Below are 15,983 nucleotides of genomic sequence, written 5' to 3'. Positions count from 1 at the left end.
AGTGGAACCCGACCGCGGAGGCTCTGGAGAACAGTACTCGATGGGCGTGGTCACGCCTCGGTGCTGGGAGAAAGGGGGCGGTTGTAAGCTCTGGGCCTGGTCTCCGCAACCCCTGCACGGCTTCCCTTTGCTGTTGCCGTAATGCGTAGCTGAGTGAAAGGGCTCCCGGACGTTCAGGGAGTTATTGGAGCCAGCGGGGAATTCTTGGGGACTCCCAGAACTTTGGAAAAGACAAGACCCTGTCTGTTAAAATACATACCTCAGCTTCATCAGCTCCGTTTTCCAGATAAGGAAACAGGCTTTGGGGTGATTGGGTCAAGGTTTCATGGCCACGAAGGGGGCCCCGTGCACCGAGACCGCTTTGTTCCTCTAGCAGCCATGCGCTAGAAAATTCAGAAGAAAAACACAGCACGCAGCCGTTCCCAACCAGGGTTTATTGGTGCCTGACTGCCAGGCAGGGCACGGGCTACGAGGGCTCTACGGTCATGTGCAGCGGGGCCCAGGCTGTGGGTGGGCACTACAGGGTCTCAGCTCCTACCAGGGAGAGGAATGTTCCCCAGGCCTGTGAGGCAGTGGCCCGAGGAGGGGCAGGGGAAGAGGGTCATGCGTGGCCACTGGGCTGGGAGGGGAGGGTGCTGGTTCCAGGAGGTTTCCCTGTGCATTCTGTGTCTCGGCTGCAGCAGCTCGGACACTGCTCTACCACTGGGGGGCCGGGGGGGGGGTGGTCAGGGCAAGGCCAGGGCAGGGGCTGCTCCTTCACGTCACACAGGGAAAATACATTCTTGTCCGGAAGTATATTGAAAAGACAGCTTATATACCAAAGTTTCTAGAAAAGAGTGGACAGAGTGGCAGGTTGATCCAAAGGCCTCAGGGAGGTGGTCAGTCATGGCCCACAGTACACCAAGCAGCTGGTAGCAGGGGGGAGAGAGGAGACAGGAGGGGGTTGGGAAGGGCAGGCTCTGCCCCCCTCCCTGCAGCCCCCCTCTTGGCTCGAGGTTACAGGGCTACCTTCCACCTCGGGTCCTATCCCCTCTCAGGGGCTCACCTCTTACATCCTTGTCTCGCCCCTTCTAGGACCCTCTGCACACCCCACTTCCGTCTACCTGGCACCAAGATCCTGGAGAGGGCCTCTGGCTGGCTCAGCGTGTCCACCTTGACGTGCCGGAACGCCTTGCACACAGGGCTCAGCAGGTGCCTGCAAGCCAGGGGAACGGGGGCGGGGGTCATCCCGTGGCTCTCCCCGGGATGGGGGGGCCCTAACCCCTTGTGCGCCAGGCTGGGCGCTTCAAGCCAGGGGGTAAAGATACGAAGACCAGGCCTCAGGGAGGCTGAACGCTGTGGCCTTGGAGCAGGGAGGAGCAGGCTCAGGGGACAGCCTGGCTCTTGCCTCCCACAGAGTGTTCTTTCCCAGAAAACTTTCTGGAGTTTTATCCCTTGGGGCCACAGTTTTCAAACGGGAGCAGCCTTACCCTCCGCTCCCAGGGCAGGCCAGGACCTGGGTTCAGAGCCCAGCTGGTGGGATTGGGGGGGGGGGGCTCATTATTCCCCTGCCTTCCCAGCTCTCCAGCGATGCTCCAGAGCAGGGGCCCGAGGGCGGGGGCGCCTGCATCCCACCCCCTGACGCTGGGCTCACCTCCTCCACTCCTCCTCGGTCTCCCAGAACTCGTAGACCACGAAGGTGAAGCCGTCAGCCAGCCTCACAGCTGCGATGCTGAAAGAGAGGCTCCAGCTGGGGGGCTGCCCCTGTCCCCCTCAAGGCAGGGGCCCCCACCAGCCTGGCAGGAGCTGGGAGGGGCCCCTTGCGCACGCCCCCCTGCCCCCGGCCAGTCAGGGAGTATCCCCTCCCTCCCACGAAAGGGCCTGCCCCGCAAAGGAGCCAAGAAACACTCACTGAATGAGTTACAATGAAATGACGCTTGAAAAGGTTTAAAAACCCTACCTACCTTCCTTCAAAAATAAAGGCATCTTCCTCTTGCCAGGCTGTCCTCTAGAATTGTTTCATTTGATCCTTGAAACAGTCTCGGGAGTTGGAATCGGACCAGCGGTGGCTGGGGGAAGGCCTGCCTGGGGTCAGTGGTCCGGCAGGCCCCCTACCTCCCCTTAAAGAGGGCTGATCCTACCTGGGCCAAGGGAGGAGGCAGGGGGCTACCTCCCCGAGTGTGGCTGACCCGGCGGGGACAGGGGGAGGCTCTAGGATTCCATCCTCTCTAACCCCATCCGACGTGGCCCCTAGGCTGCGCTCCTGCCTTCTGCTTTCTCACAGCTCCGCAGAGCGGAATCCCCAGCATCCCACGAGGGGGAGGACTTCGTCAGGGGTGGCCGTCCCTGTATAATCACGGGCCATTCCAGCCTCAAAGCACACGTGGGGCTGTGGGCTCGTACTCGGGGAGAGGATGGGGCACACGTGTCCCCCACTGACCGGACGTTACCCTTCCTCCAACGCCGATGGCACTGCTTGGGAGCGATTTGGTTCACGTACGTTCGGTTACTGGGTGATGAAAGGCCCTGTGGGGACTGCATTTGGCTGACAACACACGGGTTGCTGGGCAGCGGGGGAGGCCGCTACAGGGCTACAGGGGCGGGACGACACGCAGGCAGGCGTGGGGCGCAGGGAGGACAGTCCTTCCCACGCAGGCATGAAGCCCCACTGTGTCCTGCCTGCTCCCCTCCCACGTTCTTGCCCACGGCGAGCACGCCTCCACTCCCAGGGTCACCCCACCTGTACGTCAGCGCCTTGACTGCAGCTTTAACATGGCCCCAAAAGCCTGTTGGCCACCCCCACCGACACACCTGACCTCTCCCGCCCTTCCAGCTCAGCACACAGCACCATCCGCTCTCGGGTGTCCTGAGCCAAAGGCTCTCCAACTCAGCCTTGCTCCTCTCTCCACCTTCCTCCATCCCAGCCACTCACAAGGCCGGTGAGCTTGGCTCCCAAACCCACAGCACGGGAAGGCCTGCCCCTCTCCCGTGACTGCAGGGCCCCTCCTGGCCCTGCTGCACCCTAGTCCCCACTCACCCCTTCTTCCCACAAAGGAGACCAGACCACGTCTGCCTTCTGCTCAACCATCTCCCCCACGGTCCCGACCATCCCCAGTTCTCTCCGCTGGTGTCACTGTGGGGCCACACCAGGTGCTGGCTTTGCCCCTAAACTCGGCACCAGCTGATCCCTGGCCCAGACTGCCCTCCCTCAGATCCTGCAGGTCGGGCTGCTCCTCGCTCTGGCCTCAAGCACATGCAGCCCCTGAACCCAGGGCAAACCCTTCCCGAAGCCCCGCTCTCCAGGACCCCGCTTCCTGGCCCCATCGGGAGCCCGCCTTCTCTGTCTGCCCCTCTCCCCCCCAGAATAAATGCTCAGCAAGAGCAGGAGCCTGCTTCCCGGCTGTACCCCCAGGAAGCAGGGAGAAGGTGCCCGTGCTCTGGAGGCCGAGGCAAGCGAGCTGGGGAGAGCGAACCGCGGCAGGGACCAGAGGCTCCAGCCGCTCCCCAGTGGGCGTGAGACGGCGTGCGGCGCGAGCCCGGTGGCCTGGGCCAGCAGCCCTCGCTCAGCGCCACCAGCCAGGCTGATGCGTGGCCACGTCCGGCCTGGGCGGCAGGGAGCAGAGGGTGAGGCCCGGGGGGCGACTGCGCAACCGGAGTCACCGCAGACTGCCCCAGCCACTGGCCTGAGCCCCTCACGGCCACTACTCCAGTGTCACCTCCAGCAACCCCAGGGAGGACGAGGAAGCTAAAACCAGGGAGACCCAGTCCCGGCCACATTTACACGGCAGGGCAAAGCCCGGACCGACGAGGGGCTTCCCTGGGGCACGGCTTGTTCTCAGGGGGAGCCCACCCTCCACCCCCAGGCCGAGCTGCCCGCACCCGCCCCTTCACTCACTGGAAGCAGTTCCTGGCCCCAGCGGTGCCCCGCAGGTACTGGCGCAGGGAGTCCACGAACTCGCTCAGCTGCTCGGGGCACACGGCCATCTCCTGCCGGACCAGCTGCAGGTGCTGTGGGACCCCGGGGGGGGGGCGTGAGCGTGGGGTGCCCGCCCCCACTCCCCGCCAGCCCTCTCCTCCAAGGACCCCTCCCTGGTCCCTGGGCACATCTTAAGACCCAGCCTCCCCAGACCTTCTTTCCCAGAGGACAAGACAACTTGGCCAAAATAAAACCGAAAAAACCCATGGACACACAGGCCCCTTCATTCTTACACATGAAAACTAGCTTAAAAAGAACTAGGACTTCAGAGCTCAAAGCTGCCGGGAGCCCTACCAACACAGGACAGCCAACAAGGGTGTGTAAAGAGGCTCTCCGGACGTCGGGAGCTGCCTGCAAGGCTCTCTGGTCTGAGATGCAGCACCAGCGCGCCCAGCAACATTCATTTCTGCTTGAATCCGTGTTTTGGTGTCTCTGTGCTGCTCACTTTGCTCTGAGCCCAACTATTTTGTCCAAAAGTAAACCACCCCTGGGAGGGCTGGGTGGCCAGGAGCTGGGGCTGCGTCTCCCCTGGTGGAGGTCCCGGGGTGGGGGTGTCAAGGACACGCAGCTGCCGGCATCGAGTCCGGGCTCAGGCAGGGATGGGGCCACAGGAAAGGGGCAGGGAGGGAGCAGGCCTCACCATGTTGGTGCCTTCTTCATCCGAGAGGCGCTGCTGAAGGTCAAACCAAAGGGTCTGAAACAATAATGCACAAAGACCACCACAATGAGACCAGAATGCCCAGAGCCATCAAAGAGCTGCAGCCTCTCCACCCCAAGGTTCCAGGGGCTCTGGAGTCGCCAGGCGGCTGGACAGGGCTCAGTCCACCCTCCATACACCGTGCTGGCTCTGCGGGGAGCTGGAAAGCCAGGTGGGGAGACCGACGGCAGAGAGCCCTTCTGGCCTTGGCCTGTGGGAGCACTGGGAGGCACAGAGGCTACCCAGACCTGCCCAGCAGGCATTCTGTCAGTGGGGGAGTGCAGTCTTGGGACAGGCAGCAGCGTGGGCTTGAGTCTCAAACCCAGGATGCTGGGTTTTTGCCACAGCTGCTGGCAACAGCCCTGAGACTCCCCATTAACCGAACAATCACCCCGAGTCATAACCCCTGGCGCCTTGTGAATCTAATGGTCTGAATGGGCTGGTCTGTTATCCCTGGCCTCCCAGACACCTTGAACTGAACACTTCGCCAATACATCTTGCTGAACTGTGCAGACTGACGTAGGTGCTGGCCCACCGAAAGCCCCAAGGAAGCAGGAAGCGCGTGCATACTGCTCACGACCCTGAGCCAGTGTCTAGAACAGGGCACCTGATGGATGCTCTCGCTGTTTCAGAGCAGAGAACTGTGGGTGAGCGTTGGAGCCTGGGTTTGAAGCCAGGGTCTATCTCCTGACCCACAAATTTGTGATTCTTCTTAAACTTGGGCACCTTTGTGCCTATGCCTGTCCATCCTCCACGAGGACAGCCATGTCTCCGGCACAGTCACAGACCCGGGTCTTTCCTCTCGTGTGGAGGAGGCACGAGTGGGAGACCCGTAGCTGGCTAAGGAAAACAGCCAGCGGTAATGGGGCATGTGACCTGTGCAGTCACCACCGTGAAATTCTTCAGAATGTCTGAGCAAGGGGCCCTGCATGCTCCTTTTGCATGTGCCCAAGATGGCCTCGTAATTTCTGCAGCCGGTCCTGCGGCAAGTACCCACTTCTCAGAAACGGCGCTGCAAGAAGCTTTACCGGTGGCCAGGGTGTGCCTGGCACGTCATTCTACAACCGCATAGGTGGGGCCCTGGAGGCAGGGGCCGCAACTGGTGTCCCCGGCTTCTCCGGGCCAGCAGGGCCACGGGGGGCGGAGGGCGAGGATGGGGGCGAGGGTGGAGGGGGGTCTGCCCCGCCCCCTCCAGCGCCCCATCAGCCCCACCCAGGCAGAGCGGGCAGGAGGCGCAGGTTGGCACGCGGAGGGCCGGGACATCCCCGGCCCATCCCGGATTGGCTCCCGCTGGCGGCCTGGGCCAATCAGAGGCCAGCAAGAGGGGCCCCGCCCCATCTCCAGGACACCCAGGTGCTCGGAGGTCTCCAGCCAGCTGGTTGTTAAGGCGACCGGGTGCTAAAAATAAGCTTCAAAGAGCCTCCCTCTGGAGGCGCTCCGAGTTGTTATGACAACCGGGCCTCAGGGTCCCGCCGAGCCGTTTTCCCACCGCTCCCACTCAGCGGCCGGCCTCATGGGAGGGGGATCCCACCCCGGCCTCCGCCCTGCACGTGGGTAGCCGCCTCCTCCCTCAGGCTCCCCTCCAAGTCTGGCCTCGGCCTCCCTCTGCGTGGGGAGCCCCGCCCCCACGAATCCCTCAGAACCCCCAAACCCATCAAAGTACTTTTTTGCCCTTTTGCCAAAGATGTAAAAAAATTCAGCGAGGTAGGAGCCACGTCAAATGGCTGTAAGCGCAGAGCTGGGAGCTGCCTGCTCCCCGGGCTCCTGCGGGCAGACAGGTTCGGCGCGCAGGCCCTGGGCTAGGCCGTTAAGACCTCGTTTTCTTTAATCCTCACAGCAACGCTGGGAGGAGGACTACCCTGAATACTTCTCTGTGGTTAGAGCAGGAATCTGAGGCTCAGAGAGAGTAAGTCACCGGCCCAGGGTCACACAGCTAAGTGGTAGAGCCAGGATTCAGAGAGCAATCTGACACCTGGGCCCACTGGTCAACCTTAAGGCCGCCTGTTGTCTTTCTGCCGACAAATGGTCATCGCTATGGGCTCAACCGTTTCCTCTCCGAAATCCTCTGTGCAAGTCCTACCCCTCAGCATCCGAGCACGGGACTGTGTTTGGAAATAGGGCCTCTGAAGAGGTAATTAAGATGAGGCCCCATGGGTGGGCCCTGATGCAACCTGACCGTTGTCCTCAGATGGAGATCAGGACGCAGCCGTGCACAGAGGGCCGGTGAGGACCCGGGGAGAAGGCGGTATCTGCCGACCAGGAGACAGGCCTCAGGGAACAGCCTCATCTCAGACTTCTAGGCTCAGACCCGGGGCTGGGCTTTCAGCCCCGCCTGGGGTACCAGTTACGGCCACCGTGGGAGACTAATGCGGTCCTACCCTGAGGACCTACCGAGCGGCGAAATGTTCTCTGAAGACAGGATTCTGCAGAGACTGTGCCATTTTCTATTACCCGCGGACGTGCCAAATCGCATGTGGTCGTTCGGGGTGTTTCTCATCCCCCCTGGGATGTCGCAGGCCCTCACCTGCCACCTTTTGGCATCACCTGCCCAGGCCAGGCCCACCTTCGAGCAAAGCCACAGGAAGCCTTGCCCCCTTGTCATCTGCGTCCCTGCTGACTCCTTCCTGCTCCTTGAGGTGCCCCTCCGGGCTGCCCCCAGCCCTGTGACAGCGCCCCCTCCCCCCCAGCACCTCTCCTTGGGCTGGTGCAAGGGACATACTCCCCCTAGTCTTGTACTCCATTCCCCATGCCCCCCGGCTGATGCCCTCTCCAAGGTCCCTGGCTCCTGTCCGGACTCCAGGCCCAACCCTACACTCACTGGGTGCAGGGGCGAGGGGCGAGGGGCGAGGCGGGTTTACCTTACTCTCCAGCCGTCCTATTAGCTCTGCCAACCGGCTGATCTGGGCTTCCAGGCCCTCCTCCTTGGGGTCCACAGTGCCTAAGAAAAAGGAACAGAGATGCTGATGGTGGGCAGGGTGAGACCTGGGGGAGAGGAGAGGCGCCCTCAGCCCTCCCAGTGCCACCTGGAGGCCCAGGCTGCATCCGGGCCACCACCAGGGCTCCCCACCCCAGGCCGCCATTCCCTCTCACCAGGCGGAAGACTCTTCCCCTGTTCCGAGGCCCCCAGCTTGGGGTTGGGGGCGTGGGGCGGCGCGGCGCTTCCAGACCAGGTCTCCACCACGCCGTGGCTGGGTTTGCTGTGGTTCTGTCTGCAGTTTGAGTGGAGGAAACACACATATGAGGGAGGCCGCAGGACCCTGGCCCCTTTTAGCTTTGGCAAATATTAAGCACCTGCTGTGAGCGGAAATGTGCACAGTTGACCCGGTGGAGCCCCATTCCTGTGAGGCGGCCATAATGGCCTTGGTTTCCCCGAGGAGTAAATGAGGCCCACAGACAGGTGCCCTCAGCAAGACCACACAGCTAGGGGGCAGTCGGGATCCGAACTTCGCTACATTCTAGGACGACACAGCCCCGGCTCCGTGCCCGGGGGGGGTTCCGTTCCGGGGCTGACACTGAGCCAGGCTCCCACTCCACTGCAGAAGTGACGGCTTCCCCTCCCTGCCTCACTGGGGGGTGGCGGGGAGCCTGGGTCTGTCCCAGCTAGACAGCCCCCTTCTCTGAAAATGGGAGCCCTAAGACACAGCCCAGAGAGGGCATAGAACAGCACAGAAAAACCTGTGCTCCCGACTTCAGCCAGGCCCCACGGCCTGTCCCCGTCTACTGCCCCCATGCACACCGATGCACACACAAGTGCACAGCCCCGGCACGCCCTGACGGGCACGCGCAGCTCGCCAAGCACGGTGCCTGGCCCAATAGTGGGGGCTCGACCAATGCTCGGGGAATGGCCAAACACCCACGTGCAAAGAGATGTTGGAACACTCACCTCAGACACACAAATACACCCAGACACACACACCCCGCTGGGCACACAGCCAACACGCCCTGTCCTGGGCCTCTTTCTGCCTTGGTACGTTCCAGACTGTCTCCCACGATCCCAAAAGCTCAGCAAGCCTCGGCCCTGTGCAGCAAGGGCCACCCCAAGTCTTTGGGGGAGGGAAAGGCTGGTGGAGACTTTGAGGTGTCCATCCTGATGTTCCACAAACCAGCAGGAAATGCAGCATGGCCCTCAGACCACAAATGTGTGCAGCAGGAGTCCCACGGGGGCCGCGGGCTTTGAACCAGTGGCTTGCTCCCGGACACGGGAGCCTAAGGGGACCTGCAGCCAGGGGCCGAATTAGCTGAGATTCGGGGCAGTTTGAAGGGGGAGCGCATATGGAGGTGTGGCTCCCCATCGTGAAGGGCCCCCTCTGCCACCGAGGTCCCAAAGGAAAGTCCCAGCCTGGGGCCGGGCAGGTGGTATATGTGCCGACACACGATGGGGCTGGCGCAGGGCAGGGAATCGGCCACCGACTGCACCCACTAACTCCTGTCCTACAGCAGGAGAAAACATGCAGCTTTTAATCCAGTGACCAAAAAATGAAGGAAGTGTCCGTGTCAGCCTCCAGAGCTGGGGCTGTTCACTTTGGGGGCCCTCTGATTCACGAGGCTGAGCGCAGACGGATGCAAAGCTGCGGGCTCAGCAACGAGGGACTCCAATCCAGCAGGCACGGTCAGGGGCCGGGGATCTGCATTTGACATTTCCCAGGTAATGTGGCCGCGGGTAACGAGAGCAAACAAATTTTGGCAACAGCATCCCCGAGCAGCCTTTGCAATCATATCTGGCTGGGAGCAGCCCTCACCAGCCACACATCATGTGCTTAAACCCCCACGGGACAGCCACGGCCACCCTGGCCACGGCGAGCCTCTGCCTGTGCAGATGCGTGGCTGTGGTTCCTGTCCCCATTTGTGTCCCCTCGGCACCAGATGCATCGGCTGTTCTGGAAAGAAGGGGCAGAGGGGAATTGTCTCAACTTGGCACAGATGCTTTTCCTTGGCTTTTTGGCATGCAAACATGGCCCGAGATCACTTAGATCAGCTTGCTTCTCTTTCAGTCCTCCAGAGAAAGTCAGGATTCAGGCCTGACTACTCTCTCTTCAAGGCCTCTCTTTGCAACCCCAGTCCCTCCTTCTAACAGATGGAGGCAGGGCAGGCCTCGGGCTTCCCCGACACCATGCAAGAGCAGGTGCCTGGTTTTATAGCTACTGCACTGATGGCTCGTGGAAACGTCTCTGGTTATGGTAACCACGTAGTTTCCTGAAACTATTTCCAGTTTTCAGAAGCGAGGCAAGTGACAGAATCGTCTCGGGTAATAATGAAAGTGAGTGGTACAGGGATGTGGCATATCGGTCAGACTCTAGGAAACAGTCTTAACTCTACGTGCCTGTCCTGCATGCACCCCCGGCATTCTTCTGCACGTACAGTGTCTCATTCCATATGCACAGTCGTTGAAAAGGCAGGTATATAATCATCCCACTTTACAGATGGGGAAATAGAGGCACAGAGAGATGTAGCACCTTGCCCAAGGTCCCCCCAGCCCCCAAGCACACACGGCCCCTGCAAGCAGCAGACTGCCGTGTGTGTGTGCGACACAGCCCCAAGTGACACAGGGAGGTCCCGGGAACGCACCGGATCTGGCTGGTCTGCTCCTCAATGGCCTCTACTGCACTCTCCACGGAGCTCAGCAGCGACTGGATCTGATTGGCCGTCTCCTTCAGCAGAAAGCGTGTCACAAACTGGTCCACGTTGCTCCCGCCCTCGTACACCTGTGGAGGGAAGCGATGGGGCACAGATGGGAGAGGGGTTACAGAGGAACGTGGGTGTTGGGGGGGCTGAGCTGGGGGGGCACTTGGGGTTGGTGTCTCTGCCTCGCAGGAGGAAATGGGGACCCCAGTGCCTCCTGCATCTGGGGAACGGTAGAGTTCCTGCATCAGGGCACATGGGCTATGGATTCAGAGATGGATGTTTGAGGCCTGGCTTCACCACGTACCAGCTCCTCACCTCTGTGACCATGATAAGAGTCACTCTAGTATCTCCCCTGCAAGGTCATACTGAGTGACAGAATGTACGTAACATGCTCAGTGCCGTGCCTGCCCCATAGCAAGTACTCAATGAACAGGAGCTGCCATGATGAAGAGGGTGAAGATGGTGGGGGTGGTGGTGGTGATGGTGATGATGGTGGGGGTGGTGGGGGTGGTGATGAAGATGATGGTGATGATGACGGCGTCACGTGATGATGGTGGTGGTGATGATGGTGATGATGGTGATGGTGATGATGGTGATGATGGTGATGATGGTGATGGTGATGATGGTGATGATGATGATGATGGTGATGGTGATGGTGATGGTGGTGATGATGGTGATGATGGTGGTGGTGATGATGGTGATGATGGTGATGATGGTGGTGGTGATGATGGTGATGATGGTGATGATGACGGCGTCACGTGATGATGGTGGTGGTGATGATGGTGATGATGGTGATGATGACGGCGTCACGTGATGATGGTGGTGGTGATGATGGCAGTGACAATGACGACAGAGGTGGTGATGGAGAGGCTGAAGAGGATGGTGGTGTGGATGACGGAGGTGACGCTGAAGACGATGCTGGTGAGGGGCTGGGAGAGAGAAGCACGCCCACTGGTGGCGGCGTTCCTGATGTTCTCCGTGACAGGGACGAAGTGTGGCAGAAGAAGAGCACACGACCCTGCCCCTCTCTCCTCCTCCGAGGATTCCTTGGGCTCCTGGGCCTTCGTGATGCTACCCAGAAAAAAATGAAAGAAACCTCAAAAGCAACCAGAGAAGTTCAACTGGCTCCTCTCAAGAAAATGCCAGAGACTCCATCGCAGCAGGAGGAGGCAGCAGGGAGCCTGGGGTGAGCGGAGAGGAGGAGACCCAGAGGCCACGAGAGGACGACTTCCGGGGACAGGAAGAGGAAAAGCATCGCCACAGACTTCACTCCGTGCTGCAGGACGGCATCTCCCCTTCCGTCAAGAGTCCGCAGCAAAGACATTTCTCAGGGCTTCTGGATCCAGCTGTGATCCCCTTGGCTTCCGAAGGCTTTACGGTGGAACTGAGAAGCTTCTGGCTTAGCCGGGTCACTCAAGATGATAAGGGATCCAATAAGCACCGTGTTGGGGACGCTGGTCCCCAAAACGCTGTGCAGCGCCCCCACCTCCTGTGCCAAGACCACCCTGCGCCGAGCCAAGGGCCCGGCACCTTGGAGGTCCACCGTCCCTGGCATGGCGAGGGAAAACAGGGCTTCCCAAGGACAGCAAATTGAGCCATCCATCACTCCGACCAGGAATTAACTAGCAATGAGTGCACAAGGGACACATGGCTAGAGACAGAGAGGGAAACAGAGGCAGGGATGGGGAGCGTGGGGAAGACAGGCAGGCACACGCAGGGAGGCATGTGGGGGGGGATGTCCTGTGCCAACGCTGGAGACGAGCCCCGACCGAGAATGAATCTGTGGCAGAAGGTAGATAAGGCTCCCGTCACCTAATGCATTTCAGTGACCGATTACCCTCCCCAGCAAACGGCTGAAGCCACACTCAATCCAGTGATCAATGGGCCCTGGACAAATGAATGGCCAAGAAGATATAATGTGGTAAGAATTTAAATGCAAAGAGAGAGAGCCTGCTAGAAACCATCAGGCAGAAAAATGAGCTGTAAGTATATTAGAAGCACCCAGATCCGTGGCTGAGGTTGCAAAAGATCCATGAGTGTAACTGGTTAGCTGAATTCCAGAAAGACGAGTTATTTTCCAAGGAGTGAAAATGAGCCTTTACAGGGTGCCTGGGTGGCTCAGTCGTTAAGCGTCTGCCTTTGGCTCGGGTCATGGTCCCAGGGTCCTGGGATCGAGCCCCACATCGGGCTCCCTGCTCTGCGGGAAGCCTGCTTCTCCCTCTCCCACTCCCCCTGCTTGTGTTCCTGCTCTTGCTGTGTCTCTCTCTGTCAAATAAATAAATAAAATCTTTAATAAAAAAAAAAAAGAAAGAAAATGAGCCTTTACAGATCTCTCCTCCACCACAATCGATGCCTCAACCAAGAGACCAACTCCACCGATTCCAGAAGAAAAGGGTCAGATCCAGGAATTCTGTACCGGGTAGACACACAACAGGGAGACCCTCAGAAACCTGCAAATCTCTGACATGCTACCAGATGAGCGCCTTTCCAGCAAACTATGCCTAGGAATTCCCCCTGAAATATCTAGGGTCGAACCTAAGAAAGAACTCTTGGTTAGGAGAGTCATGAAAACAGCAGCAGTGATAGCTGTAATTAAATTTAAAGTTACAGAGATCAGGAAATGAAAATATTAATCATAGCTTAATTTTGATCACACTGGATTATGTCAATAAAGAGGGCAGAAGTATGGAACAAATATCTGAAGATCTCAAATTTGTTTTAATTTCACAAAAAGGCACAGGAAGTGTTTTTTATGAGCTAGGTATAAAAACAGGAGGAAGTGCGCTCAAAAAGCGCCTGTTTTCGAGGTGGCCAGTGAAAAATGAAAGCTACAATGTTTCCCTTCGAAATCACAATCAATGCTATTAACAAAGCTGACCATCAGATGGCAAACCGAGGAACAAAGGAAGCACGCAAAATGGGAAGCATAAAAGATGCCAACAGCAGTCAGAGCAGACGGATTATAACCATAAAATCCAGCAGAAAGCAGCCTCAGTTCCCTCGTGTAAACATGCAGTCCCAGACTTGACGAAATGAGAGCCACACGGAGGCACCTCTAAACCAAAACAGCACCACAAGATTAACAAAGTCAAGTCTGTGCAAAAAATCCTGCCACCAAATTTGGTCAAATCAACAGGACAAGTCATAGTATCACTCGAAGATGCCATTAACACGGCAATGGAGGGGTGCCTGGGTGGCTCAGTCAGCTGAGCACCTGCCTTCGGCTCAGGTCATGATCCAAGGGTCCTGGGATCGAGCCCCTGCTGAGCAAGGAGCCTGCCTCTCTCCCTCAGCCTGCTGCTTCCCTTGCTTGTGCTCTCGCTCCATCAAATAAAAAATAAAAATAAAAAATAAAATAATACATGTTTAAGGAAAAAAAAAGAAGATAGCAGGAGGGGAAGAATGAAGGCGGGAAATCGGAGGGGGAGACGAACCATGAGAGACGATGGACTCTGAAAAACAAACTGAGGGTTCTAGAGGGGAGGAGGGTGGGGGGATGGGTTAGCCTGGTGACGGGTATTAAGGAGGGCACGTTCTGCGTGGAGCACCGGGTGTTATGCACAAACAATGAATCATGGAACACATCAAGAACTAATGATGTAATGTATGGTGATTAATAATAAAAAAATAAAAACTAGCAAAAATAAATAAATAAATAAACATGGCAATGGGGACTCAAATGGACATAGCCACTTCATAAAGCAATTTTGCTTTATATCCAGAGCCTTGTACTGCTCTTATTCTTTGACCCAGTAATTCCACTTTTGATCATCCATCCTTAAGAAATCATGCAAAATGTGCATAAATGTTTATGTCCCAAGGTTACAGTATTATTTATAATAGCAAAAACCTGGTAATAATCTAATATGCCCCAAAGAGGAGAACAGGACATTTAAATATTAATATTTAAAAAGATGCTTCTGGACAGTTTTAATAACGTGGGGAAAGTGTTAAAAATATTAGGTGGGGAAAAAAGCAAAAAATAAATTTTTGTGTGCACAGAACGGTATTAAGTATATTAAAGAAATACACATGGGGACAAAAAGGCTCAGAGATAATAAGGTAATAAACTAACACAACAGTGGTGAGGAACGTTGGGAGTAGAAATTTGAAATTCTTCTTCATACTTTTCTCTGTTTCCTGAATTTTGCAAGTTGAACATGTACCTTTTATATAATAAAAACATAACCAAAGTCTATATGCATCAAACAACATGGCTAAAAATACAGTTAGGGAACACATTAAAAATACAGAGATTAAGTCATTTAGTGTGACAAATTAGCCCATCACTGTCCCAGAGGACAGATAAATTGGACAATAATAAACAACGAATGGAAGGAGCACTGTCAGGAAAGTGTGAAAGTCTTCAAAATGGACAAGATTATTACTGGATCTCCTACCTAGTATACCCTCTGGGCTAAGTCTTCCCTTGTTTTGGAGCGACTCTTAAAACTCTGTAGAATGTACAATAGGAACGGTATTGCAAATAATTCTCATCTACAGAAGCACACATGGATTTTGTCTGGAAGAATGCAAAGGGTTGTCACCATCACTGGGGACGGGTCAATTCTGCATCTATTCACAAAGTCATTCCAGAATTCCTGGTTGCTTCTGTACATGGTGTGTGTTCTTTGAATTTTCCTTTGAGCTAGCTGTGACATATTACCCATCCTCACATTGATTCATGAGTCCTTTAAACATTCATATTCCTTATACAGGTAGTAGAAAGCAAAGATGAATAACAAAAATAATTCTTAACTTTGATTATTCAGTCATGGAAGTAAGGTCAAAATTAAATCATGAAAACCTTTTTAAATAAAGAGACAACATGGTAAAAGATATAAAGACTTTGCATGAGAAACTGTATACACAACCCAAGTATTTATAAATGAGTGACGTGAACTCTGTATTTCTGGGATTAAAATTATTGAAGAAAATTCCTCTCTATGAAGACAAAAAAAAAAAAAGCCTTAAGTCCTTAGGTGATTTTCTCAATTTTGAAACCAAAACTTAAGGAGGAGTGAGTGGTGAGGGGGATGCCTGGGTGGCTCTGTTGGCTAAGCACCTGACTCTTGATTTGGGCTCAGGTCGTGATTTCAGGGTTGTGGGATCGGGGATGGAGCCCCAAGTCGGGCTCCACGCTAAGTGGGGTGTCCGCTGGAGCTTCTCTTTCCTTCTCCCTCTGTCCTTCCCCGCCCCGCTTGCTTGCACGCTCTTTCTAAAATAAATAATAAAATCTTAAAAAAAAATAGGCAAAACTGTCAAATAGAAATTTTTTAAAATGTAGCACAACAGGACAAAAAAGACGAGCTATAGAAGCAGATGTTTTGTTCAATTTAATCTGCACGAAATGCCTGTTTCGGGTCAAAGAAGGTTTTAGATTAAAAAAAAATCATCAACAACATACTCTGCATGACCGATCGTGAAGCTGAACGTGTTTGTGACCGTTTTGTTTAAAACTGCACTAAAATGGACACAAAAAGTCAACCACTTAACTGAACCCAGGATTGACCTCAAAAACCTATGAAAAACTGCTCCTCCCCTGTGGAGGACCTTGACTCTAGCTTCCTGGATAAATTCTATTTTTGAATAGAAAAGGGATTCTGTGGCAGAGAAGCTGATTCACACACAGCAGAATCTTCAAGCCCACCTGCATTCATTCCCCAGCATCTCCGAGAGAGACCGAGAGAACGCGGCCCCGTGACGGAG

The 15,983-nt window shown here is 55.9% G+C and overlaps 1 protein-coding gene across 1 annotated transcript in view; it reads right to left on the bottom strand.

Annotated features, from left to right (window-relative positions):
* Positions 1-419: 419 nt before the first annotated feature.
* Positions 420-15,983, bottom strand: part of NECAB2 (N-terminal EF-hand calcium binding protein 2) — a 26,597-nt gene continuing 11,033 nt past the window's right edge. Inside the window, exons 6-13 of the mRNA XM_073882338.1 lie at positions 10,218-10,354; positions 7,743-7,861; positions 7,511-7,590; positions 4,596-4,649; positions 3,875-3,987; positions 1,634-1,711; positions 1,104-1,195; positions 420-908 (exon numbers count right to left, since the gene is read on the bottom strand). Of these exons, the coding sequence (XP_073738439.1) occupies positions 880-908; positions 1,104-1,195; positions 1,634-1,711; positions 3,875-3,987; positions 4,596-4,649; positions 7,511-7,590; positions 7,743-7,861; positions 10,218-10,354 (702 nt within the window). The 3' untranslated portion in view covers positions 420-879. The remainder of the gene's footprint in view (positions 909-1,103; positions 1,196-1,633; positions 1,712-3,874; positions 3,988-4,595; positions 4,650-7,510; positions 7,591-7,742; positions 7,862-10,217; positions 10,355-15,983) is intronic.

The sequence above is a fragment of the Callorhinus ursinus genome, unplaced genomic scaffold (genome assembly GCF_003265705.2).
Source record: "Callorhinus ursinus isolate GAN/ISIS: 27379988/994484 unplaced genomic scaffold, GSC_fseal_2.0 scaffold46, whole genome shotgun sequence".
Lineage (NCBI taxonomy): Eukaryota > Metazoa > Chordata > Mammalia > Carnivora > Otariidae > Callorhinus > Callorhinus ursinus.
This window is presented reverse-complemented; position numbering and strand designations above follow the sequence as displayed.